Source organism: Akebia trifoliata, chromosome 3 (assembly GCF_017979445.1).
Source record: "Akebia trifoliata isolate Shusen 1 chromosome 3, ASM1797944v1, whole genome shotgun sequence".
Taxonomy (NCBI): domain Eukaryota; kingdom Viridiplantae; phylum Streptophyta; class Magnoliopsida; order Ranunculales; family Lardizabalaceae; genus Akebia; species Akebia trifoliata.
The window spans coordinates 38,670,651-38,697,263 of NC_141377.1; the positions used below are offsets into that span (position 1 = coordinate 38,670,651).

At 35.9% G+C, this 26,613-nt stretch overlaps 2 protein-coding genes across 6 annotated transcripts; both read right to left on the reverse strand.

Annotated features, from left to right (window-relative positions):
- Positions 1-2,258: 2,258 nt before the first annotated feature.
- Positions 2,259-15,550, reverse strand: LOC147406816 (5'-adenylylsulfate reductase-like 4). The gene is made up of 4 exons (XM_086435051.1): positions 15,117-15,550; positions 3,875-4,062; positions 3,291-3,415; positions 2,259-2,992 (listed from the first exon to the last, which is right to left on the reverse strand). Exons 1-4 carry the CDS (start codon positions 15,321-15,323, stop codon positions 2,535-2,537), a joined length of 978 nt encoding a protein of 325 aa, XP_086291177.1. The 5' UTR covers positions 15,324-15,550; the 3' UTR covers positions 2,259-2,534.
- Positions 15,551-19,255: 3,705 nt separating this feature from the next.
- On the reverse strand, positions 19,256-25,882 carry LOC147406817 (putative pectin methyltransferase QUA2). Of its 5 annotated transcripts, none has more exons than XM_086435053.1 (10): positions 25,864-25,882; positions 25,403-25,516; positions 24,132-24,866; positions 23,908-24,040; positions 22,608-22,848; positions 22,226-22,451; positions 21,900-22,075; positions 21,078-21,381; positions 20,759-20,897; positions 19,256-19,843 (listed from the first exon to the last, which is right to left on the reverse strand). In XM_086435053.1, exons 3-10 carry the CDS (start codon positions 24,854-24,856, stop codon positions 19,685-19,687), a joined length of 2,103 nt encoding a protein of 700 aa, XP_086291179.1. In that variant the 5' UTR covers positions 24,857-24,866; positions 25,403-25,516; positions 25,864-25,882; the 3' UTR covers positions 19,256-19,684. The 5 variants fall into 5 exon arrangements, with proteins under 5 accessions (XP_086291179.1, XP_086291182.1, XP_086291180.1 ...); XM_086435056.1 differs by lacking the exon at positions 25,864-25,882 and adding an exon at positions 25,130-25,243 and having other exon boundaries at positions 25,403-25,787; XM_086435054.1 differs by lacking the exon at positions 25,864-25,882 and adding an exon at positions 25,049-25,243 and having other exon boundaries at positions 25,403-25,787.
- Between the last annotated feature and the right edge of the window lie 731 nt (positions 25,883-26,613).

The window sequence follows — 26,613 nt, forward strand, 5'->3', positions numbered from 1 at the left end:
ATCCCATATTTCTACATTTATGGATCACCAAATTCTTCATATCAAATCCCACATTTAAAAAAAAAAAAAAAAAAAGTATTTGATTTTTTTTTTTTTTTTTTTTTTAAATGCATTTAAAACAAAAAACATGAATTTTTCAAAAAATGATAATGAGAGAATGGTGGGTATTGTTTGTCCAAATCCACATTAGATAAATTTTAAAAATAAAATTGTATTTTTATCTCTTAAAGTTTTAATGGTAAGAGCACCTCCATCCATGTCTCTATCCTCTCACCCTTACACATATTTGGAGAGGGAGAGATAGAAAATGATTTCTTCAAATCCTTATGCATCATGTTCCCTCTCATTTGCTTCTTCATTCTGCATTGAACAATGGCAAATTGACTAGAAAAAAAAAATCATTCAAAATTCACTCGTTGATGTGGCGTGTGCACAGAACCATAAATATTTTACTTGTGTATCCCGAGGAAATGTATGATTTTGTACACATACCATGTCAACGAATGAATTTTGAGTGGCTTGAGTCAATTTATCGCGACTCTATTGCATTTGTTTTTGCACATGATTTCATTGTATTACCATCTTTCCACCTCACTAATTTATATTTGTGTTACTCATCTTGTTAATAATATTATTATTATTATTATTTAATTCTCAAAAATAACTTTTTCACTTAATAATTTTTATAAGAATAATGCCGGAGTGACCTCAAGTCACAGAATCATAGATGATTTTCATCGAGATACGGGCAAAAAGTATCTATGGTTCGGTACATGCAGCCACATCAGCAAAGTTTGAATTGAGGTCAATCTTGAGTCACTCTACCATGAAAGTAGAGAAGATCTCACTATAGCAAATACATTTTTTTAACTTCCCCATATAGAAATTGTTCCTAATCTTTGAAGATAGGGAAGAGGAGACGTCGGAGTTGCTAAGAGTCTCTTAACGGTTTTGAGAATTCTTTAACCTAAACTAGTTACTTTACTTGTATTTTTATTTCAGGTTCTTTCTATTATTTATAATAATAAAAAAAATGTGGCTGAGATAAGATGGAGGATTCCAAATGAAATGGACCATTGGAAAACATGTACTGATCCCTAGGAAATCTATCCCATCTCAGCTCTGTCTGCTTTATGCTGAAGTTGTTTGAGGTTAGAAAACCCTTGTTATGTTACCTGATTCATCGATTCGATTTGGGTTCACAATCATTGTTACTCTAGAAAAAATCCAGTTTATTAATTCATAAGGTCAGTTTCCGATGATTCATGAAGAATAATGACTCATGAAAAAAGACATGTTCCTGACTGTGTAAACACAAAATCCAACCAAAACACATATTGAATTACTTGGTTCACAATTTGATACAGTAGGAATGAATCTGGTAACATATGTTTTGTGATGGACAAAGCAGCTTAGACATTATGTGGATAATGATGATCTTAGTCAAAGGCACAATTCACATGGATGGCCAAAATTGGTAAATAATCAAATATGACCAGTCCCAAATTTTGACATTTTCTTTCTAGGGATGGAAAAAGTAATTGCATTTATTTCTAAAAATTCTTTTGGCCACAACATTCCTAGGGCAACCATGACTAACCCCATGGAATCTTTGGTTGGAGTCTTTTTAAGAGCCGACGAGGTTGCGAATCTGCTTTGGATAAAGAATTTGATATTGTTTTGTAAGGATGGGATAACAATACACAATCAATCACCTTTTTCTATTTCTTAGATTTCTTATGTCTTTTAAGGCATAGTGTGTGTTAACTAGGTACACCACTTTTTTTTTTTTTTTTGCTGCCGCACATGCCAACTACCTTGACATGTATATAGCCACTTTTAAGTAGAGAGACATATATAGAGATTCAAAGGTGTGACCTGAGAAGTAAACCCAGTCGCCCTTACCATCTCAACATGGATGGGTCATTTAGTGTAGGATGCTCTCATGAATTTACCATACAAACAGTGGTGTTGCATACACAATAAGAAGCATCATCTCACATACAAGAGATAATTATGACTAACATGACAATGCTTTACGCACGTTTCACATAGAAGAGAAGATACATCATCTCTTCTCTATTAGTCGTCATTAAACTTGTGAAGACAGGATAATGGTGTAACATCATAACCAACCTAGAATCCAAGTGGTGTTTATTTGTATAACAATGGTAACATCACATTAAACTGGATACTATCTGTTTTACTGTGAACACTACTAATAATGTGAAAAACATTCTAGGCAACACAAAGACATATATTAATAAATGAAATTTCTTTAATATAAACAGCAATATCATTATATTTAGTCGCTACAACAGCCAAATACAAAAACATCCACCGTCAAGTCATAAAAAAATGACCTGGCACAAATGACCAACCACTGATTCGAACCCAGATAGACAGCCTCTCGACCAGCATAATGAGAAGAGAAAACCCAAGCAAATGTAGTAGGATATGCCAGGGTAAAACCTATATGTCAGAGCCTCATCAAGCCATTCTTCTTGTCAACAAGAGAGGTCATGACAAGGTTTTCATCGCCTCTCACTACCACCCAAACATCCCCGGGTAGAGCTAGCGTCACCAATGGAAACAGACGCCAAGGATTTGGAAGCCCATGCCCTGGCATTCATTGCTCCTTCCTGCAAATTGCTCCTCTTGCAAGGCCTCTTGAGCACATTGAACACTTGTGTTGCTTGAAAAAGATATGCCAGAGGATGCTCCCACAAACTCATCAAGTTTGTGTTAAGGGTGTGCCTTCTCCAAGCACAACGAGCATGAGCTAGCAGTGATGGAACAAGGAAGTAGAGCAACCTCAGAAGCACAAATGTGGTGGCCAGAGCCAGATATGTTTCCTGACGAAGCAAATTCTCTGGAGACCTTGCCCACGTGAATGGGCAGTTTTCCTGCTCGGTATCCCCAATTTTTGCAAGATTCAATGGGTTCCCCTTTTTCTCCAAAGACATTTGATCCCGTGATGCAGGTTTAATGCCTACATACAAAATTGAAAAATCCCCAGGGAGAAGAATGAAAATGTGCAATGTATATTCTTCGATGTCATATTAAAGAACAACATTATAATACATCAAAAAAAAAAAACACTTGAAAAGTTCTTAAAGAGGTATAGGGAGATAAGGCAGTTTGTGATCATGTTGGTTACTCTCACAAAGCCAAAACTTAGTCCCAGATATACTAACCCATTTCCATAATTTTCTAAACAAAACTTCAAGCAAAAAAAAATAAAGAAATTAAACAGAACTTCAGTAAAATGCTCAAAGGAAAGTCCTTACCAGTGACATCACTATAGAAAGTAACAAGAGACTTGAAGGACCGGGAACCATGATAACGCACTCTCATGGTGGAATTTAAGAGGAAAAGGGTTGGGAATCCACGGACTCCATACCTCGAGAGTATGCTGTAACAATTAGGACAATGTTATTCTCAAATATTAATGTTTCTGAAAGCAAGCATTTATAGAGCATAAATGGGATGCATTGGCTGGACCCTCCGGGGTAATGTTCTTATCGATCTAAGTAGCCCAAATAGTGGGCCCCATTCAGAGAAGTTCCTGTACCAAAATAATTCAGCCCCATTTGAGGATCTTATGGATCCACTTGAATTCTTTTTGGACAACAAGAAATGCAGAAGCAAGAATGATAAAGTTAATTACTGACCAATTAAAATCATCAATCAAGCTGACTTTTGGTAAAGGATCTCCCTCACATGGGTCCACTAATCAGATTGCTCAGGTTCACAAGATTACGCACCACTTGTGAAATATAGACTATAAAATACTGCATGTGTAGTAGCATCAGGAATGCCTACGGTTTCTCAATGTATATACAACTATAAAAATGGATTGTCCTTGTCAAACCTTGGCCTGATGGCAGATTCTTCAACAGCAAAATGACGGATGGAAGGATACAGAGAAGAAAGAATGGCGAAGGTTGGTCTACAAGCTCTAGAGAATGGACACCACGATGCATAGAAGAGCACAGCTACGTATAATTTACTATTATTGTAAATCAGATTCAGCGCTGTCTGCAACAAAACATCATCCCCCTTCACAAAAAGCACAGTTTAGATGACCATCAGCATTCTATTAAATATAAAATTGGATAAAATAGAAGATGTGTCGAAGTTACTACATGCAGTAAATTTCACCTGTGCAAAATAGCAACAACAATAATAGTCTATTCCTTACGCTAGATATCGAGTTTCACAACATGAATCCTACTTTACCATTCAACCATATCTTAAGCTTAAAGGTGCCATCTAGCTTAGTTGGTAAAGTTTATGGATGATTATATATACGGGGCAGGATCAAGATCCAACATATTTTGTAAACTGGGGTTGGAGGTTTCAGAATTGGCTGATTTTTGGTGAGGATGATCTTTATGGCAAGGAGATTATCCTCATAAAAAATCAGCCCATACCAAAACTTCTAACTACAGTTTAGAAGTTGAAGAATTGTGACCGTCAATTATTTGTAAACCACTTTTGATGGGGTTAGAAGTTTAGGAATGGGCTGATTTTTGGTGAGGATGATCTCCTCGCCATAGAGATCATCCTGACCAAAAATCGGTCAATTCCAAAACTTCTAACCCCAGTTTACAAAACACGTTGAATAAAATGTTGGATAAAACGTTGGATCATGATCTTGTCCCTATATATATATATATAAAGAGAGAGAGAGAGAGAGATGGGGTTATATGGACTGAAGGACCATCTATCTCTATGGACCACATACCAACATGGTGCCTAAAACCACCATCAGGTGCCACGTATATGTAGAGCATGAAATTTTATGAACTTCCAATAACCAAAATTGAAAAAAAAGATATTTTTACCGTTGGAATTAAATTTTAAATCTGGGAGTTTGGTGGCCGCCCATTTTCAATCTCAAGATCTAGCCCAAAAAAACAAAAAAATTCAAGATTTTTTTTCAAAGCCAATCTAGACCACAAATCAAGAGGGATGAGGTGTCATTTGGACCAACATGGCAGTCCACATGGCTCAAATGTGGACCTCAGTCCATGCAACCTTTTCCATATATATATATAACACAACAGTGGGTCCCACTCCAGCTACAATGGAGTGGGGTCCACACTACCCCACTTGATTGCCTTTCCTCTACACACCCCCTTCGACGATATTGTTCAGTAGACTCATGGAAGGGGAACTCTCATGTTCGCACGCAATCTTGACTGTGTACACATGAAATCCAACAGTTGAGAGAGACAAGATATGTTTCTCAAGAATACATCACATATCACTAAGATTTATCTCGACCATTGGATTTCATGTTTACACGGTCAAAGATTGTGAGTGAACATATGAGTTCATTTTCATGTTCCCATGTTATCTTCACATACTTCCTTACTACTTCCACACACATCATCTTCAAACTTCCTCTTTCCCTTTCAGAGTTTTCGACTTGCACCAAAGCACTCCTTACCGGTATTGTTATTGGTCTTAGTATTTAACAAAAACTTTGGATATTTTCAAGCATAATTTTCAAGACAAAAAAAATACCATTCTGACTGCACATCTTGAAAAAGAAGGAAAGATAATTACTGATGAGGCAGCGAAAATTGGTGCTGATACATAAAAAATAGATGCTGTGTGATGCCAATCCAGACCACTGGCTTTTCAAGTTGTGCAGTCAGGATGGAGCATTTTTCATGTTTCAATGTGTATCCCGACATATAATAATAAAAGGAAAAGAAGCAAAAAACTAGTTCCATTAGTTTGTGGATCATCAAAAGAAAACTGTCTAAATTCCATAAATTAAAGAAAATTAGTAAATTTCTTTGTATTATCTGAATTTCTTTTATTATAGTAAATTTAAAAATTATTTATTAATTTGGTACATCAAAGCCTTTGTGAGGCACCTAGAGAACAGTATTAGTATGGTTATTTAATTATGCTGGAAGATTCTATTCGAAGTAGAGTAGCCTAAGCAATGTCTGGTCATCAGTTGGCATGGTAAGAACCCCTGGCAGATGAACATGGTTCAGGCAGGCAGTAGATAAAATTGGTAGATTCCAAGCCCGTGATAAAAGAAAAGAAAAGTTTGAAAAAGAAGTTATGCACTCATTTTTAATTAGGAGTAATGGAAGGAATGAAGGTATCCAACTTCATCAGGAGAGATGTAAGGTATGAAGGAATGTGTCTAATTCTTTAACCACGATGACTTTCACTTTTGCTTGTGTCAACCCTTCTTAGTAATGCAAGGTATCACAACTATCAAGTACTTCAAATTCATAGATTAATGTTACTGTTTTTTCTTCTTTTTAATTAAAAATCCACAACTACCATTCTAATCTTTGGAAATCCTCAAAAAAGCAGAAGGCAACATGTTTGAAAAGTGCCCTTCAATGATTTTGCGGGCCAAAGAAGAAGCCTTGAAATGCTTTGCAAATGCAACTACTGGAGTTATTTCCATAATGGGATGGAAAGAAATGGGACTAGGGAGAGTGAGGACAGCGAAACATGTTGTGAAGGCAGCAATGGATGCTCAGCTCTTCAACATTGTGATATGGATATCGTTGCCGCAGGAAAGTGATTTGGAAAGTGAGGAAGATCCAAATGATAATCATTGAGAGGATCGGATTAAATCAGTCGCTCCGACCACACACAACAATGGTTAATGATGATGATGATGATGATGAACACAAGTGGAACAAGGAAGAGACAGCAATAAAAATCTATGATTCCTTAGCAAATAAGTTCTTGTTGGTACTAGAGGATCCTCCATCAGAAGGCATCGTACTCTTCACGATTGGTGTTCTACCGCCCAATGTACATAACAAAAGCAAGGTCTTGATCATGACTACTTCACAAGTTGTCTGTAAGGTGCCAATCAAGTCATCCAGTCGGAGGAACATGACATTGAAGAAATGCTTGGGTTGATCGAAGAAGAGTGCTTGGACGTGGCTGATTTTCCAAGGTTCTGTGGCCCTGCTACTCAAGACTCCATCATACGTTGTTTACAATGTATCTTTCTATTTGGAACAAGTGGAGGTATGGGTACTGATTTGATTTATTGTTGGTTATGAGAGAGATTAACTGGGGGAGAAAACATTATTGCAGAGTGGAAGATGGGGCAAGATCTGTTGATTGAGTTCACACGACAGGGCCTGATTGCGTCATATCAACTAAGAGGTTTGGAATATTATACTGTACATGATCATATACAAAAGGACAATTTGAAAAATCTTTTGATGTTTGTGTGCCCTCATTTGGAAGATGTAAAGCTGATTTTGGCAAATGCAGAGCTGAAATTTGGAGGTGACATCAACTGGATTATCATCCTTGGTGAGTAAGACACCGTTATGACCTTTCGGTTATTCTATGGAATATGTTGAAGCCTTCAAGTCGGTGCTTCAGGATATTAACAAAATGGATCGCATTCCAGATAATTTCTTTTATGAACTAAAGGGCCTTCGAGTGCAAGACCTCTCAGGTACACCTATATCATCCTTGCCTACCTCCCTCACCTGCTTGGCCCAAAACCTCAAGAGTTCTAAACTGAGGAAATTGTCACAACCTTTAGGATTTTCCCCCTTCCATACAATTTCTAGAAAACCTTGACGTACTCGATCTTCCCTTGTTTTTTATCACCAATGCCAAATTCCATCATCACCATCCTTCTCCCATGAGCGCTTATGCAGACTTCGACTCCTCAATCTTTCTAAGAATCCCTCTCTCTCCTCTCTTCCATCATCATTTTTTTCCAACTTGTGGAATCTCAAGCAACTTTCACTAGCAGGTTGCAAATCATTGTCTACTTTGCCCAACAATTCTTTTCAAGCACCAGTGAAACTTCAAATTCTCGTCCTCTCCAATGCTCATTCCTTGATATCCCTACCATCTTCCCTCTCCCATTGCATCAGCCTCAAGACTCTCATCCTCAAAGATTGTATTAATTAAAGACAGTGGTTTCCCACTTGCATCAATTACAAGCACTCTAGTCAATAAATCTATCAGATTGTAAGGCCCTACAAGACATTCATTCCATTGGAGGTCAACCTTAAATTGCCAAACCTCCAGTGTCTCAACCTTTCTAGAACCACAACCCAAGTGGTTCAACTTTTATTAAGAGGTCTTTCGAGCTTGAAGACAATAGAATTAGAAGGTGCTACAAGTATCGAGGTGCTTGATCTTTCAGGTACCAAAATCAATCGCTTCCCTCATGAAGTCTGTTCCAAGGGTGCTACTACTCTGAAGCGACTATATCTACGAGGCACGAATCATCTATGCCAAGCCGATTCGGGAAAAATCAACGTTCCACCCAAAGAGCTTCTTATATGGGATCAATGCAACTCCTCATACTATAATTCACAGACTGAGGCTGACCATCAGCTCCAAGAGAAATTTGGTGGAGCTTTCATATCAGTAGGTAGCAGCAATATTTTTCAATTTCTCGATTTCACATCTAGATATATCCTCTTCTTTGAGTTGTCACGATTCCATGTCATTGTCTCTCCTTGCTCAGAAAAAGAGGAAGTAAGTGCACTCTCATTTCATTCCAAAGGGAACAATTCCTTTACAGAGACATTTATTACAAGTCATTGTCCTCCCGTTCCTCCACTACTACCACACTCACCCCTACTATCCATTTTGCTCATTTTATGAGTACAAGCAAACAAGTAGGGCGTTTGGAGATCTATGGTGGGAAAACTTTCCCAAGCATCTCGATGCTGTACTTTATTGTACTTAGTTCCTTTTTCTATGCAACAATAAATCCATTGTATTCTTATCACAATTTAACTTATCTCTCTTAAATAAAATAGAAGAGTGTTGGATTGAGAGATGCCATGGAATGAAGTGCGTTATTAATTAAGAAGGCATATGGATGTACGAGGCACTGAGATCGCTACACAACCTTTGGGTCTTTAATCTCTCAACATTAAAGACCTTGCTTAGAGGGTCACCTGGAAGAAAAAGTTTTCCCAAACTAAAACATACATGTTTGGAGGATTGACCAATGCTCTTGAATGTTTTCTCTTGGAGTTATCAAGTGGGTTAGCCTTTGCCAAGCTTAGAAACGCTGAAAATCAGATTTTACAGTAGATTGGGGGAGGTGTTTGAAGAGGGTACGATGGTTCTTGATGATTAAGGAAAACTAATGAAGGAAGGCTCTTCCCCACTCCCACAGTTGCACACCTTGTGCCTTTGGGAACTTCCAGCCCTCAAGAGTACCATTGGGCCCAATAAGCACTTGCCAAAATTGAAGAAGCTTAGAGTGAGAGGATGTCCCAAGTTGCATGCACTCCCTCTACATCTCATGGATCTTGAAAAAATTGATATAGAAGGAGAGTTAAGAGTGGTGGAACCACCTACAATGGAAAGAAGATGAGAAAGAGAGCATAAAGAAACTTATCAATTTTGTCAGATGCAACCCGTCTACTCTTCATAAGAAACGAACACAATGAGTAAGTATTTTAAAATTCTATTTCTTTCTACGACTAAAGAGTTTCGATTTGGGGTATTTAAACAACTTATATGTAATTATGCAGCAAGGAGCTACATACACCAGTAAGACCTATTATCCGCTCTATCTTCTTCCTCTCTAACTCTTTAATTTTTGTTTTAGACTTTATGTATTTCTCTTATGATCTTGTATGATTGCAGAGAAAACATTTTCATGGGAAAATGAATTTTTGTGTTTGATTGCACCTAAGAACATGTCCAGAAAAAGTGTTGGCAAGCAGGGAATCTGTAGATCATCTTCTTCTTCATTGTGAGGTGACGTTTGAGGTCTGGTCTCCTTTTCTGTCTATTTTTAAGATTTTGTGGTGTCGTCCATGCTCATTCATCTCTGTTTTGTTTGGCTGGAACTCCTCTTTTTTTGGGGCATTTGAAAAGAAAGGAATGGGCGCACTTTCGACAAAAAGGAAAGTTTTGTGCATGAGTTAATTGTTAGTATTTTGGGGTTGTTATTCTTTTGGTGTAAGCAATTTAGATGGTTGTTTTTTTAAAGATTTTCTGTTTAGGTGGGATTTGGTGAATGGCGAGAAGTTAACTAGTATCTCTTCTTGAGGACACCTTGTCCTGAGATGGGCAAATCATTTTCTGAGGGGTCAAGTAAGAAAAAAGAATTCCTGACAAGAAGGGAAAATCACTTTCATATAAAAATAATTTTCGTGCAAAAAATACATATTCATATGCCTGAAAATACATTTTCTCAGGAAAACCATTTTCCAGTCCATTTCCCATGTGCAATCATACCTGTAGTGTTCTCATAACTAAGTCATTTAAAAGTCCATTAGACTATCTTGGTAAACTTACAAATACTGTTTTTTATAAGTATAAATTTATTACACTAAAGAGAATGTACAAAAGGCGATCGAGATGACCAACCAAAACAGCAAAAAACAAAAGCACCCAACTTTCACACAAAGAAACCCATCTAAAAGCAAAGTCCTCAAAAAATACACTCTTAAACTCCGGACAAAGCTTACACCAATAGAAGGCAAACCCAGAGCATCTAAACAAAAAGTAAACGTACAAGTACTCTCCTATGGCTAATTTGCGATCAAATTAATCAACAACCAGAATCTTATTTATCTTTATAAAAAAATGGACTAGGCCTTTACCAAAGCGCTCGCATGCTAAACTTTATGTGTCTGTGCAAGGACACGAGGTTGGAATAAGTCTAGGATTAGTTGTATCCCTAAGATAAGATTGTCATATCCCTTGAACTTTCTGGGAGGCTTCAAACATCTTCAAGAAGCACGTTATCTGTCTCTAAGCCGATTTGACCATCCAAATTAATTAATTTAGTCATTGCAAAATATTCCCCTAAAAATTAAAATCCTGAAAGAAGTGAAATATACAATCTAACTATAAAATGGTTTCAATGATCCTGATGGACTACCCTACAATTCCAAGTGCAATTCAAGAAAAAGTTGCCACTGCTTCACAAAAATAATGTTTCTTTTTATCTAAAGAGAGAATTTATTCATAAACAAGGATAATGGACTTAAAGCCTGTTCGTATTTAAACCATTTTAATGTAAATTCAACCTACGCCAATGGATATCCCATGAACTAGGTTCAATGGAAGTACTGGTTATTAGTAATTATTCCACTATGCCAAGAGAAACATGCTTCCATCCCATCACAGTTACTTTGCTTGCAACTTACCATAGTTGTTGATTCCGGTAGAGGCATGGCTGAATTGATCCTATTTGTATGCGAAAATGAAGAAAGAGAGTTTTGTTGTTCATAATGAATTTGATCCTATAAACCTATTCTATTTTCTTATATACAGGTAAATAGCTGAGCAGGCACGATTTTAATCCCAGGTTTGGTACTCTCGCGCACACACGTAAAAACACACATGCACCCAGCCACACTTTACCACCTCACCAAGATGGCACCTTCTTATAAACTTATTTTATTATGATCGTAGATTGGTGGCAGGATCTTGTTAAACCTTCGTATGGCGTGTATTTTCAGAATTGAGCTTAAACAGACAAATTTTCGAACCATGGTTTTGAGACCTGGCTGATCCCAAGCTGAGATATGGAATAGGTAGTGTTCTCATCATCATCATCCTCAAAGCCTTATCCCAAAGATTTGGTGTCAGATAAAAGAACCCTCTTCCTCCATCCCACTCTATCCAAAGTCACATCTTTTGTTATTAAGAAAGTGTTCATATTTGCCTTCAATATTTCCATCCACGTTCTTTTGGTTCTTCCTCTCACTCTTTTGGGGCTTTTAAAACCTTAACTTGAATAGTTCTTCTAACTGGGGCTGTCATAGGCCTTCTAGAGCATGCTCAAACATCTCAATTGACTTGTTCTTAGTTTATTGACTATTAGAGCTACTCATTTTCCCAAGAATGTTCATTTCTAATTTTCTCTTTCCTAGGAACCCTTCAACAAGGCTAAAAACCAAGAATTTAAATGTTCGTGATTGATATAAAATGACATTTGTGATTGTAGCTTCCCTTAATCTAATTTATAACAAAAGAAAAATTATCTTTTGGAATCTAAACATATATTCTCGATTGATGTGAATTGCTTTGAACCAGTTTGGGAAGGATTGACTCTACTAGTCCAAATTGGACATGCGGACTCAGCACCTGTTGGACCAATCCCAAAATTGGGTTCTTCAAACCATGCATAGAACAGGTTTCTCTCTGCCTAAACTTTAATTTGGTGGTCATGATAATGAAGTTTTTGGATTTCTGGTTTAAATCCCACGGACATGCCTTTCTTTGTTTTATTGTGTGTTTCAAATCATTCAATAGGTAGCATAAAAATCCAACTTTCTCACTTGTGTCCTAACTTTAACCTAAGGGCCGTTGAGACCCCTCTCCAACTAAATTCCCTCATTTGATAGGAAACTACAATATAAAATCATAGTGCCATGTCATTGTCCTCGTCTAAAACCTACCAAGCAATAGAGGTTCCTCGAAGCCTCTTGAATGGGAAAAAACTCTCATGTTATGATACCCAAATGATTTTACCGTATATACCAGAGAACCACCTTTGGGCAACATCAGTAGCACCAAACTAGTTATAAAACGATTATCTGCCGAAATGAAGACTTTTCATATCGCGGGTCCTCTAGCCAGCCAATTTATTGAAGGGAGCTCATTATTTTGTCATCAACCAAGATGCACACCTAATAGGGATTCCTCATAGATGAAGTAGCTTCATCGTTTCATAAAAAGCATGCACTGACTTCCAATTGCTTGAAATATAGTAGCACGTGAAAGATGGGGGGTTTTCCATATGCTCTGACCCCATCTCCCCTCTCCCCAGTCTAGTTAAGGGAAAAAGGCACACTTGAGGGGCAAAGGCGTCCTAGTGCTTGAGGCGCAAGGCGAGGCCGCACAATAAAACTATTAAATAGTTATCAAATTATCAAATAATCATAAAAATAGAAAGTTAAATAGTAAAAGATAGGTACAACATAAATACATGTGAGTTTTATAAACAAGTTAAATTATTCAACACTTAACAAGAAAAAAAAAATTGAATAACGATCAACAGTAACAAAAAATGTAGAGAAGAAGAAGAAGTAACAGGCTAGAAATGACATGTGTTGTTGCTAGTACAACACAATAACAACTAGGGTTGCCAATGGGCGGGTTCAGTCCAAGCTTGATTGAACCCTAACCCCTAAAAAAGTGGGCTATACCTTAGACAAGTCCTAAAACCCTAGATGACCTAAGTCAACAAAACCCTAACGAGCTTTATCTGAATAAAATGACTAAAAATGTAAACTTCAACATATATTATAGTAAAAGATTGTACTTTCCAAATAAATCCTTTTTTTTTTTTGTTTTAAATTTTATACAATTAAAAAATTGATGCCTTATTTAACCTCTAATATTTATGGATGAGACTATATATCATGATCCATGTTATTAAGTTGTAACAACCAATAAAAAAATAATACACTTATTTTATTCAATTTTTAGAGAGAAGAGCGCCTAATGTTCCTTGACTAAGGCGCAGTCGAGGCGTGCACCTCACTTACACTGCCTTGCAAGTCAGAACTCTATAAGGAGGTAACGTTGGCAAGAAATGTGAGAAATGGTATACCACAAATTATCTTAATCTCAAATACTCATATCTCCCTATCCAGGTAACATAGAATACGGGCTCCTCAAATTTGTTATGGGTAGCATTCTTATAAGTGTATCTGAAACAAATCCAAAAAGTCTAAATAATAGTTTTCAATATAAAAAAATCTCTTCTTATTTAGAATTTGGAATAATTTCTAAACCTTTATCATAGCTTTGCAATTCTTTAACAATTTTTGCCAAGGTTTCCAAAGATCTTCTAAAGGAAGTATAGAATAAGAAGTAATAGACACGAAAACTAGTGCAAAGCAATGGTGTGATGCTAGCAGAGAAAAGAATCTCTCAACCTCCACCTTTTCTTTGTTATATATTAACTTGCTTAATCTAAATGCTTTAAATACTAAGAGGAAAATATTAAGCTTTTGCCTCCATGAGTCAAGGCGTGAGCATCAAAACGATATGAGGCATAGAATTCAATTTTGCTAAAAAAGCACTTTAAAAGTCATAAAATTATATAAAATAAAGAAATAGTTTAGAATTCTTTCATACAATTAACTGTAAAATTCACTTATCTCGGAGCACCTATTTTAGGAGAATAGCTAATTACGTGATGTCCATAAATGAAAGATTCTTATTATTTGAACGCTTTTATCGTTTGCTTGTGTATCATACTATCTATATATTAACAACACAATAATATATACTAAGAAAATAGTATTACCATCAATTGGTGGACTAACAAGTAAAAAAGGTAAAATTTTATGCTTATTTGAACGTTTTTATCACTTCCTTGTGTATCATATTATCTATTTATTAACAACTCGATAATGTATATCAAGAAAATAGTATTACCAACAATTGGTGGACTAACAAGTAAAAAAGGTAAAATTTTAGACAATATGGTAGGTAATAGGTTGGTTAATTATGTGAGTCTCTGCTCTCAATATTAGGAGTCTTTGACCTCCTCACTTGAAGCACAAACGCGTTTAACATAAAACCTTCACTCTAGTTAGGTCAATCTAACTAGAGTATAAACATGGACTAGAAGTATCAGAGAAGGCTCGTTAGACCACACATGAATGGTATCTTCTCCCATTACAGAAACCCTTTAAAAATAAAATAAAAAAGTCAATCAACTCTTTCATGCTCTCTTTTCATGGAGAGATTTTGGATAAAATTAATAGTTTTCAAGGCCCAGGTCTCCCAATCACCTCTTTTAAAAAACTCAAGCAATGTCTCCAATTTTCAGCGAGAAATAAGGTATAAATCCCAATTTAAGCATGCCTTAAATTACCACCACAAACTGAATTATAATAGATTGTAATTTCAAGATACACCCAAATACTTTTTTTTTATAGTTAATACTCAATATTAAATTATTAACTGTTCCTCTTAATGCCACACATTTTTCTTCTTCCAAGAATTCCCACAATCACAAAGGATAACAGAACAAAACTAATGAAATAGCATCGATTCCATAAAGAAAAGCCCAAATCAACAAAAACAAACAAATAAATAAATAAACAAAAAAGGGGAAAAACAAAAACAAGAAACATCGTGATGAATACCTCCATAACATCAACGAAATATGCACCATAATCTCTTTCTGAGAGAGAAATCGCTTCCCAGCAAAAATCTCCAAACCCCACGATCGATTCCGTAATGGAGATCACGGGACATATATCCGACGAAGAAACCCTAGCAGGCTCCACGCAGGTTAACCTCCCGAAGAACATTAAGAGAACAAAACCAATTTCACAAACCCTAATCGCCATGGAAACTGGAGAGAGAGAGAGAAAACGCGAGAACGAAAAAGGGATTCCAGAATCCCTAATTAAAGGGTTTGAAAAACGGGGGAATTGAGGCGAAGAAAAAGAGATGCAGAGCAAACCAAGCGCACTTTAGCGTTGGAGCTCTGGTGGTTCATGGTAGTAAGGGCGATGGTGAAGAACGCAGAAACCGGTTTTGGTTCTTTGGAGGGAATTTTTCTAGGGTACAACGACGTCGGACACGGAATTTACAGCTAAAAGAGGAAATATATAGTATATAAAGAGTCTGGCCATGATTTTAAACTCGGTATCTCGTCTCGTTTAGCTCCGATACCGAGTCATCTCGGATGAGTTTTTCGATACGTTTGAGACGTCTTGTGAGATAATTCAAAAAATTGAACATGAGACGTAAAACTCGATCAAATAATGACTTTGTGAGTTAGTCTCGTTCAACTCTGATACCGAGTTAACTCGGATGATACATCTCGGTCTTAGACAAGTTAAAAAATCATAGTCTAGCCTTACTAAGTTAGTAAGGGTTTCACCCTCGCCGAGGCTACTTGGGCTCAATTAGTGGTGTACAAAAACATGATGCAATGTTTCACGATTGTAGAGGATAAAATTCTATGAACTTAAAAAAAAAAATTCATAATTGAATTTAGGAGTTATGTGAAAGTTCAGTAGTTGTCCATTTTTTAAATTTTTGATCAAGTTGAACAAATTTTTTTTTTTTTAAATTTTTTTTTATTTGAATTTTTCGAAGTAGCTTAGGGATTTGTGGTGTTGGATTGTTGAGGTGGTAATCTTTTTTAGCAAAACATTCCTTGGTAAGGCTCAAATGTTTACTAAGTTAGTTAGGAAATGTTTCTGTATAAGTAATGTTAAAGGCATCCCCAATTATTATCAAGGGCACTCCTACTATAGTCAATTTGTTTTTGTCTTATATGAGTTAAAAGTTTTGGAATGAGTTGATTTTTGGTGAGGGTGATTTATTCGGTGAGAAGATCATCTTCACCAAAAATCAGTCCATTCCCAAATTTTTAACCCCATCAGAATTGATTTACAAAAAAAAATTATATAATTTATGATTCTTGAATTTATTTTGATGGGATTAAAATTTTTAGAATGAGCCGATTTTTAGTGAGGATGATTTCTACATCATAGAGATCATCGTCACCAAAAATCAGCTTATTTTGAAACTTTTACCCATATAAAATAAAATAATTTAGGGTGTGACTTGTCCTTATTAACTCGTGGGGGTGCCTTTAACATTACTCTTTATTTGTAACAATGGTCAATTGTAGACAAATTTTGCAAGATTTGATTACTTTTTGGTGGAATCCTTCCCATCTTGGACGTTCGTTGGACAACCTGTGTACAACGACAATTATATTGGATGGGTGTGCCTACGATAGCATTTGTAGCTTTTATGTTGGACGGTTGACGTACAACAACTGCAAACCACAAGAACGGTCTGTCTGTCAGAACGACCCACAGAGACAACTTACCTATCATGTCAACTCCCGTTAGATTGTGCATCCTCGAGATTTGCTGGAGGAGGAAAAGTTTAAATCACGCGCATCTCGATGTCTTAGGATCCAAAAGGCTTCTCAAAAGATAGCATTAAAAGGAACCTCAATTATTAACAAGGGCACCCCTACATAGCCAATTTTTTTTTATCTTACGTGAGTTAAAAGTTTTGAACTGATTTTTTTTGTTAAGGATGATCTCTCAAGCATAGATTTTTTTTGTGAAGATGATCTCCTTATCATATAGATCATCCTCATAAAAAGTCAATAAATTTCTAAATTTTTAACACATAAGACTTTAAAAAAAAAAAAAATTGACTATAATTTGGGGTGCCCTTGGTAATAATTAGAGTGCCTTTAACACTATATTTTCACAAACAAAGTGATTTTTGGGTTGATTTTTGTTATATTATTGTGTGTACAATATTGTTGGGTTTATCTATTTGGCAGCTTACTCAACGTACACCTAAAAAGTAAAAAATCTCAAGGCACACAATTAAATGAGATTATCAGTGCACACACCCCACGAAATACATTTTTATTATGTATGCACCACCCGTCGAACCAATGTCTTCTTCTTCCTTCTCTTTCTCTCTCTCATTTCATATTCTTCTTCTTTGCATTTGGAAGGGTTTCAAGGAGAATTTTAAACCTTTGATCCTTCTTGTTTTTCATACCCAAACACCTCTTATTGAGTCTGTTTTGTAATATTACCTATTGAATTTGTTAAAATAAGTTCGATCTGAACTTACCAAATAAACCTATAAAAAATCTTTGAGTTTTTCAATCTTAACTCGTTATTTTGAAGGTTTTACTAATGTTTTTTTCATATTCCTTCATAATTAAATGCGAATTTTTTTTTTCAAAGAAACAAGGTAATTTAAAAAAGAAATCTTAAAACCTAATTTCTATTGTTTCAATTTCACAAAACTCAAAAGGAGATGAAAATAGAGAAAGAAGAGAGAGGAGTAGGGTAGGTGACCGACATCGATGGCTGACGATGACGATAGTGGTGGTCGCAATAGGGAAGAAGAAGAAAAGGGTCTTTGATAAATTAGGGTGTGTGCATTGAGAATTTATAAAAAAAGGTAAAAATGTAAATTTAATTTTTTTACATTTTAGGGTCTGATGCTTACACAAAGTACTTTTGATGCATGTAAATAGACCCTCCCTCTTTACGCCCCTAAATAATTTAGAAGGCACGTTATAGTGAGTTCCTATTGCCACGCCAACTTTTGCTAACACCACCTTGAGATGTGTGTGATAGAATTTCTCTTTTAGTAACATATGATGAAGATAAACCAGAATAAAGGAATAGCATTTGTTTACATGGTTGTTTTAAAACTCAGTTTGACGTCTCATCTCGTCCATGGACGTAATTGATTTATCTTGGATGAGACGATCCATTTAACTTGATTTATATTGATTGATTTACATATATTTAAATTAAAATAGTTATAATTTTTTTTCATGAAATAAGTTAGATTAGAAAATGTTTAGTCATATTTACATTCTAAAAAAATTAATTATTTTAATTAAAATTTCAATTGACTCAGCTGAGGTTTTCAAAATATCGTTCAAGACATCCCATTTATCTCATGAGATGATGTGAATGTTGAGACACCATGTACATCCATATCGTTATTGAATAATACCAAGACGACTCGAACAAATCATCTGAGTCTTGAACGAGATTTAAAACCATGTTCGTTTAGCCAACCCCAAATCTTTGAATTTGATCTTAATGGGACGATTGAGCCATCAAACCAAAAAAGCACGAAGTTCAATGGTATTCAACCCAATTCTGAAAGATGTACAAAATCAAGATCGATCCCAAACAAGAATGCCTCGAGAAGACTAGGAGAGCAATGATAAATTTTGAAATGTGTGCCTGTTGAATAGTGCTTGGAGGTCCAAACATGTTCCCTCTTTAGAAAATCTTTGCCAACACCTCCAAGAAATTAAATTCACAAACAAACCGATCCCCACATAAAATTCTCATCTTCTCCAATTTGATAAAAACCTTGACTCTCAATTGGAACTTTGTTGTGACAAAATGCACCTCTACCATAGTTCGAACCAATATTGCATGCCTTCCAATAAGTCTTCGATGACGTCTGAATATTTTTGTTTCTCCGTTACCTTCGTGATATTATGCCATTTGTCTCCTTTCACCTCATCTTTCTCTCTCTTTTCTCCTCAATTAGTTTTCGTCACTATTTTAACCATTTTAGGCACCCATACATTACACCTAGAACCAAACATATTATAAACTAAAGTTCTGGTTCGAGTGATGATAATTGGTTATAATTACTCATAAATATCAATCAATATTGATCTATCAAGCTACCAATGATGCAAGATAGAAGAGAGAGTAATAGGAGAGTAGTAGTCTACAAAGAAGATGAATTCTTAGAAGCTCTGCCAAATAAAGAATCTCCATAAATGCATTAGACCATAAACTACAGCAAACATCACTTGTTTATTTCGCACTTTCTTCACAATCCAACTAAATCAATATCTTTGTATTACTATACTGAAACATGACAAACAATATAAACTTTATTCTTTCCTCCTCAAACTTTTTCCTTTTTTAGTTACACAGCCCTGTGGACACCTTACGGTTCCCTGGGTAGTTTGTGATTGCGTCCACTATTGTGTAATCCCTTTCAGATTCATTCCTCTATTTATCTTCTGTTTGGTTCTCTTTCTGTTCAAAATTCCCATTTCTCCAATCTATAGTGTAATTTCAGGACATTTAACTAACATAAAAATAAAAAAAAATCAATGAATATATATCCTAATACGTATCTTCTCGGACTTCCTTGCAAATCATGTTTACTTCAGTTGTCTCTTAAAGAAAGGTTTCTGGCAGATGAGTAGTCTTTCTTCACTATTGCTCTCAATCTCCACTACCCGTGCATCCCATCTCAGACGTGTTGCGAGAGCTCTGACTCTTTCAATGAGAGGAGCAGTGTCGCGGAGTATCACCCAACCCTGCAAGGCCTCACATAAGTTAGCAAGCATACCATAACAGTCATGGAATCCTGAAATATCGATAAAAAAATATGACATTTCTATGGAGTAAAAGATTATTGTTTTTCTTCAAAGAGATGAACATCCCACCAAGTAGACTGCAGCACTGTCCATCAGCAACTAATTCATTATCATCATTGAAGCCTTTTCATAAAGAATTGGGGTAAGTTCTATAAACTAATTACAGTGTCAAACAAGTTGATGGGTCTCATTTAGGAAATCACCACACCAAAAAGAAAAATCTATTGAATGATTTTGATTATCCGATACATTTTGCCACGTTCAAAGGTATTGTAGTAGAGTAGATTGCCATCAACTGATGAGGTATCTTAGATGTGAGTCCTCATTTTTTATTAATGTGGCATACATGCATGCATGGCATATATGAAGGGTCTACGAGATGATGTATCCCAGTTACTTGGTAAAAATCAAATAAAGGATGTTGGAATTTCGGATAAATGTTATTTTGTAACTCCAACTCCACAAAGTTAGAAACAAAAAAAAAAGGAGAGGAAAAAGAAAAAGGCAGCACCATCCATATAATTAGGAAGGTAAATGACCAATTAATTAAGTCATTCATTCAACCTTGGCTAATATTAGATGGGTTTTGTTAACATGTGCCCTAAGGGCACACGTTTAGGTGCATTAAATACACCTTGGAAATTGAATTTCCTACCAAAAATGCCCTCAAAAGATTTGTTTTTTATACCAAAAATACCCTCAAATGCTTATTTCCAAGGTGTATTTCATGCACCTTAACGTGTGCACTTAGGGCACATGTTAACAAAACCCATATTAGATTAGCAGAAACAAGAATGAGAATGCTGCATAAAAGTAGACATTTAAACGTGAAAGATCCATGACAGGTGAAAGTACCTCTGGACGCAGAAGCCGGTCTATCTCTGTAAATAAATCAAGCATGGTGCACCTGCGTGGCTGACTAGTTTCAAGTGATAGGAGTCCTTCCGCATGCACCAAATCATAAGTTCTAGGGTATGTTGGAAATGCTTCACACCTGTACCAAAAATTCCTACTAATATTCAAATACATGACTGAGGAAAGCGTAAAACATGTGTATCTCTGCTAAAACAGTCTGCAGAAAGTGGAATGGGATAATGGGAAAAGAGAATGAACAAAATGCATTCCAAATATTAAGAACTCAAGGTATGAGGACCAGAGACAGAGAAGTACGCACCAGTCATGCGATGCACCGATGAGACCCCTATCCAGGATTAGGGGAAGGTACTTTGGACTACTTGAAGGGACCACATTCATGACCCATACAGATCTCCCGGCTTCTAATAAAGCAGAATTAAAACCTCCAAATCGAGCATTCATGTCTAGCACATTTCTGAGCATATTAAAAGGTGGAGAAGGATCCTCATTACCGGGTCTCTTTGGATGATCCGAGAATATAAGGGGTGAGAGGAGAGACCAATAATTTCGAACTGCTGAGTTCCAATTTAGGGCATCCTCAGCAAATTCTTCTGAATGTACACCTGATAAACATGAAATCATTAATACCTTTACTATTATAATGAGAGAAGGAGGTGTACGGTTCGTCACCAAAATTGGGATTCAAAAAATACCCCACTTTTTTTTTTTGGACAGGTATAGGGTAAGTGGTTAGTTAACAAATGAAATTGGGTCCCGTTCAAACATAGGACGCGGGAACTTTAACATTTAAACTTAATATAATCAGGGAAATTTTGGTCAAAACTAATAAAATTGCAATCGCACGTCCCTGAAATCGTGTTGGTTAGTTTTCAAAATTACAAAAATATCCTTTTTGCTATGAAATTTTCAAAACCACCATTTAATCGATATTTAAATTACAAACAACCTTTTTGATACATGTATGTTTGCACATACCACCTTCTAGTACATTATAATGCGTAGAACTATAGGTAAAGGTATTCATCCTCATTATTAGTGTGACGATGAAAATGTTTCTCCACAAACATATTACTCTGATGAGATCAGGAACGATGTGAAAAGTAAAAGAGTAAAAGATTACCGTGAATATCAAGCTCAGACGAGTTCAAATGAGCCCTAGAAGGCCAGGTTGTCCGTTCTTCAATAGGAATCCAACGGTGGCTCCGAGTTCCTCCAATGCAGAGCTTAAGTGGTTGATAATGTGGAGATTCAACATCATTTCCCTTACTACAGATAGAAGGTCCGGAACCAGATTTTCTAGAAATGCATAAATGTTTAACTATGCATCAGGACAATCCATGTTTATCACATAGTAAAATGCTTTGTGCGATTACTTTATAATATTTTCCAATCAACGAAGATAAATAAAATGGCAATCAAATGGTGTATTCATGTTGGTTTCCTCACCGAGAAGCATAGCAGTCTCTTTTACTGGTCTTTTTCCATACAACAGTTTCATCTTGTTGTGACATCATATCCCAGCAAAGATTTTCTGCAAAATCGCGAACAAGTGTCCATTTCTTTTTATTCTCTTTTTTATTAAGTGATCTGTGAGTGTTGGTAAGCGGTGACGTCCACACAAAGTATCCACCAGGCCTTAAAACTCTATCGACTTCAACCAAGAAAATCCCATCTGCAACAATTGAAACAAACCGGTAAAATGTCATATATAAAACCCCTTAGTTCCCATGAAAAGGCCCCAGATAATCGAAAACAAGAAACTATTATAGAGAAAGATCACAGACGTTGACTCAGAAATATTACATCTAGACTAACTTATAAATAGTACCTTTCTGATCCCATTCAACACCGCATCGTGCACAATGCACCATATCAAAGGAAAGAGATGGATGAGGCAACCGCTTTGAAGAAAAAGAACCTATCATCGCAGGAAGACCTCTTTCAAGAGTTAGTTGAACTTGACTGCCTGAAGCCTCGTAGTTTGCAATGCACATGGTCAATAATTGTTTTGAAAACAGGTGCGCTCCAAAGCTACCATATCCACACCCTATATCCAATACGGTTCTAATCTGAGAAATTGGAAGTACAAATTAAGATGAATTGTTCCGTGTTCAAACAGATAGTATGAAATAAAATAAATATCACTGCAGGGCAGAGAAACTGTTCGGTGATTTGAGAAGGTAAGTTTGTTAATTAAAGCCCGAATAAATTTTTTGGAAATTGGAAGTACAAATTAAGATGAGTCGCGTTCCTTGTTGAAATAGATAATATGGCAAAATAAACACCATTGCCATGCAGACAATTTTGGCCAGGGAAGAGTAATGCCCAAGTCAAATCTTCATCGCAAGTTGGTTCAAAATCAATGTAAGTTTCAACTCAATCACGATAAGCAATATGTGGCAATATTGTCAATCAAAAAATAGTACTGCATTAGCATTAGCTTTATTATATATTTTAACGAAACTAGAATCAGTAAGAAAATAAAAAGTACATTAAGCAAACACGTTATAAATAAATATGATAATTATATTATCCCAATTTTTTCGCATCCAAATAATTATATAATTATAAGATTATCTGCCTTGTATTATTACTCATTAGTATGAGCAAATATTGCGCAACTCAAGAGTCTTCTATTGGTGGTCACATAGCTTCCAAAAGTGTGAAACATTCAATAAGTGGTGCTTTAACTGAGTAAACGATGCTTGAATCATCTTGAGATAAATGTAGGGATCTAGGAAGGAACTACAAATCATAGCTCAGAAGCCACAATAACTGGTATCAATAAGCATATATTACTATGTGATACAACAATACAAGTACTTATTTTCTTTCCCAGTTACATGTTCCTTCCTAGAAGGGTTTGTTCAGTTGACCCCAAATTTAGTAAGGCTGAGTCACAACCATGTGCACTACAGAATTGGGAGTCGACATGGTCCCAACTTGTTCTTCAATGACTAGAGAAACGTCAACTTTTATAAACTAAATAAAAAATCTTGAACATTTATTCACGATAGAGCTCTACCTTGTAAAAGTTTGCATATTGTTTTCAATTACTCAAATTAAGATTTGTGGAGAAGGTAATAAGTGGAATTAAACAATTGAGAAAGCTAACAACAAACACTCACCCCAGCTTGAATGAAATTAGAATCATTTCTCAGCCCAATCATTTCGGCAATTTGATGCGAGTAATCTTCAACTCCATCAAACATAGGAGAGTCCGAATGGAAAGATATCTGATCTTCCTCTAACATCATCATCCTGCAACCATTTACCTTGCACATATCAAACACAAATCACACGAAGCCAATTAGAACAAATTCATTTACAAGTAAGAAAAAACGCCAACTACCTCTTCGTCAAACTTCCTGAGGAAAGAACTTGTTGGGCAGTGATCTTCGCATTTGCAACCCATATAACATCTCGCCCCGTAGGCCACTTAAGAGGAATTCTATAATTTCTCGGCGGAAGAACTAAGCAACTTTGCTTTAATTCCTGTCCGCATTGGCGATCATATACATTACTTTCAGAATCACCCAAAGCAAGATTCTCCGAAATGTTGAAGCAAGGAACATAATTTCCATACTCTTCAGAACAAAATTCGAGTTCTTTCAACCTTGCTGCACCTAGAGACAAGTCTCCAATGTCCAAGAGGTCAGAGACGAGTTTCTCTTGAAGTCGCCTATAACCCCTAAAGATGTACCCTCTCGACGTTGTTGAGATGGAAATTGTCCACCAAAGAGACCCAAAAAGAGCTAAAATCACAATAAAAACTAAGCTAAACTTGATAAAGTGAAGGATTAAGTTATGTCGATTTCTAGAAGATGATCCCATGTTGAAGGGATCTGATCCAAACCCATTCTCTCCCAAACCAGATTTGGAGGATTTTGAGGAAGAATTGTCAGGGAAAAGTAAACTAAGAAGAAAACCCAAAGTTAGGGAGGTCTGGACACGAGGAGAGTGGATTCTCTCTGTGTCTCCATTTTTTGTTCGATCTTTTATCTGAGAATCCAGGAAGTATTGGTTGTTCTGAGTGATCCGTCCTCCAGATAGTCCACGATGAAGAGGTCGAGACATTCTCTCCAATCTGCACAAACCCAAATAAGCAAATTGAAGGAAACAGAGAATCGAAAAAAGGGGTAGAAACCCAGAGAGATTTCTTCAAAATCAAGAGAGAAAAGAAGGGAATCTAATAAAACTTCAAAATTCAAAATAGATTATAAAACGCAATAAAAATATTACAGATTTGGATTGAATGGAAGCTCTTACCCAAGAACCCAGATTCAGAAAAACAAGAAGGAAGAAAGCAGAGAGAGCAGAGAGAGAGACGAATTTAATGACGAATCTCACCAAACAAAAAAGCATAAAGGTGGAGGAATTTCAGCTCAGTTTAGTACTTAAGTTACAGTAGACCGCAGTTGAGTACAAATGAGCAAAAACCCATTCTTTGATCAATCGATTAAACTGAAAAGCCGCAACATTTGACCATTACAAAGAACATTTTAAATAAAAGAATTGCAGATAGAGAGATTATAGTAGATTTGCTCAACCAGTAAAAAACTCAAATTCATCCAAGAAAGTAAAAGAAAACTACCTTATTGAGAGCGGAGGAATAAAACAAACCTGAATTTCAGGGTCTTAAGTTGAGGATTTCGTGAACGCGTTTGTCATCATTTCACTTCTCGTCTTCTTCTTCACCAAATTTAATTACGCGGTTCTTCTCAGCTCTCCCTCGCTCTGCCTTAAATAAGAGAGAGAGAGAGAGTTTTCAAATACTTCCAACTGTAATCTTAATTCCTTCTACTAATAAAAGAAGACGAGATTAGATTAAATTTTCCACAATTTTTCCCGAATTTCAAGCATTTATAAAATATTTACACCAAATCTCACACAGAATTAAAATATTTCAAACAAACCAAACTTAACTCTCACTACGAGAAACAAAACCTAGTTACTTAGATCTGTAACAAATTGAAGAGAAAACATTTCGATTAGAGCTCTAATTCCTCGTCAACAACTGGAACTCATACACGTAAAATTCTTAAAAAAACAAAAACGTAATTAAAAAAAAGAACTTTTTTTACCTCTATCAGAAAATTTTGTCACTTAGTTTACGTTTTATTATCTCCTTTTAAAAATAAAAAAAATCTAATACTGACAGAGAGACAGATAGAGATTGACAAGAAACAGCGGTGCCGATAGTGTCGAACAGGAAATAAATTAAAAAATATTTTTTTTTCTTGTTTTTTTAATTAATAATAATTATAATTACACATGTGAACGAGGAGGACATTTTGGTAATGATGAAAGAAGATGTGATGGTATGGGGTCCACACGTTTACATTTTGTGTCGGTATCATGTAGCTGACGTGTCGAATTGATATTGGCCTCTTTTTATCGCTTTTTTATGACTTGTCATTGGATCATGGATCAAGATTATTCCACGTGGCACTTGTAGTTCAATAAGGTTAAATAGGTTCAAAAAAATATATATACATCTATCGTGTGAAATAGGAACGAAAGTCACGGATCCAAAACTCTCTTTAAAGTGGAGATTTATTTTATCTTTTTAGTCAAATCTCGTTTGATTCTCTTCGAACCCAGCAAAACAATAATAAATAAGTCGTTGACAATGCTTTTACCCATTAGTTATAATTTCTTTAGGCGGTGATACGCTCTACATGAACCAAGGTAGAATGTCTAAAATGCAGAAGCACTTAGGATTAAAGCTGTCAATGGATCGGGTCGGGTCGGGTCGAATCGGCCCAAATAACAAAATGTCTTGGTCCAAGTTGCCACAGCCCGCATCTATTCAGGCTTATGATCGAGTTGGG

What these genes read in the sequence shown, in the direction of transcription:
- LOC147406816 (XM_086435051.1), bottom strand. Translation starts at nt 15,323, where the DNA reads ATGGCGATTAGGGTTTGTGAAATTGGTTTTGTTCTCTTAATGTTCTTC. An exon ending in ATTTCGTTGATGTTATGGAG is followed by an intron (nt 4,063 to 15,116) that starts GTATTCATCACG and finishes CTTTTTGTGAAG; the next exon opens with GGGGATGATGTTTTGTTGCA. An exon ending in TTTCTATAGTGATGTCACTG is followed by an intron (nt 2,993 to 3,290) that starts GTAAGGACTTTC and finishes TTTTGTATGTAG; the next exon opens with GCATTAAACCTGCATCACGG.
- LOC147406817 (XM_086435053.1), bottom strand. Translation starts at nt 24,856, where the DNA reads ATGTCTCGACCTCTTCATCGTGGACTATCTGGAGGACGGATCACTCAG. An exon ending in GTCTGAGCTTGATATTCACG is followed by an intron (nt 21,382 to 21,899) that starts GTAATCTTTTAC and finishes CATGTTTATCAG; the next exon opens with GTGTACATTCAGAAGAATTT. An exon ending in ATCGGTGCATCGCATGACTG is followed by an intron (nt 20,898 to 21,077) that starts GTGCGTACTTCT and finishes TTTTTGGTACAG; the next exon opens with GTGTGAAGCATTTCCAACAT.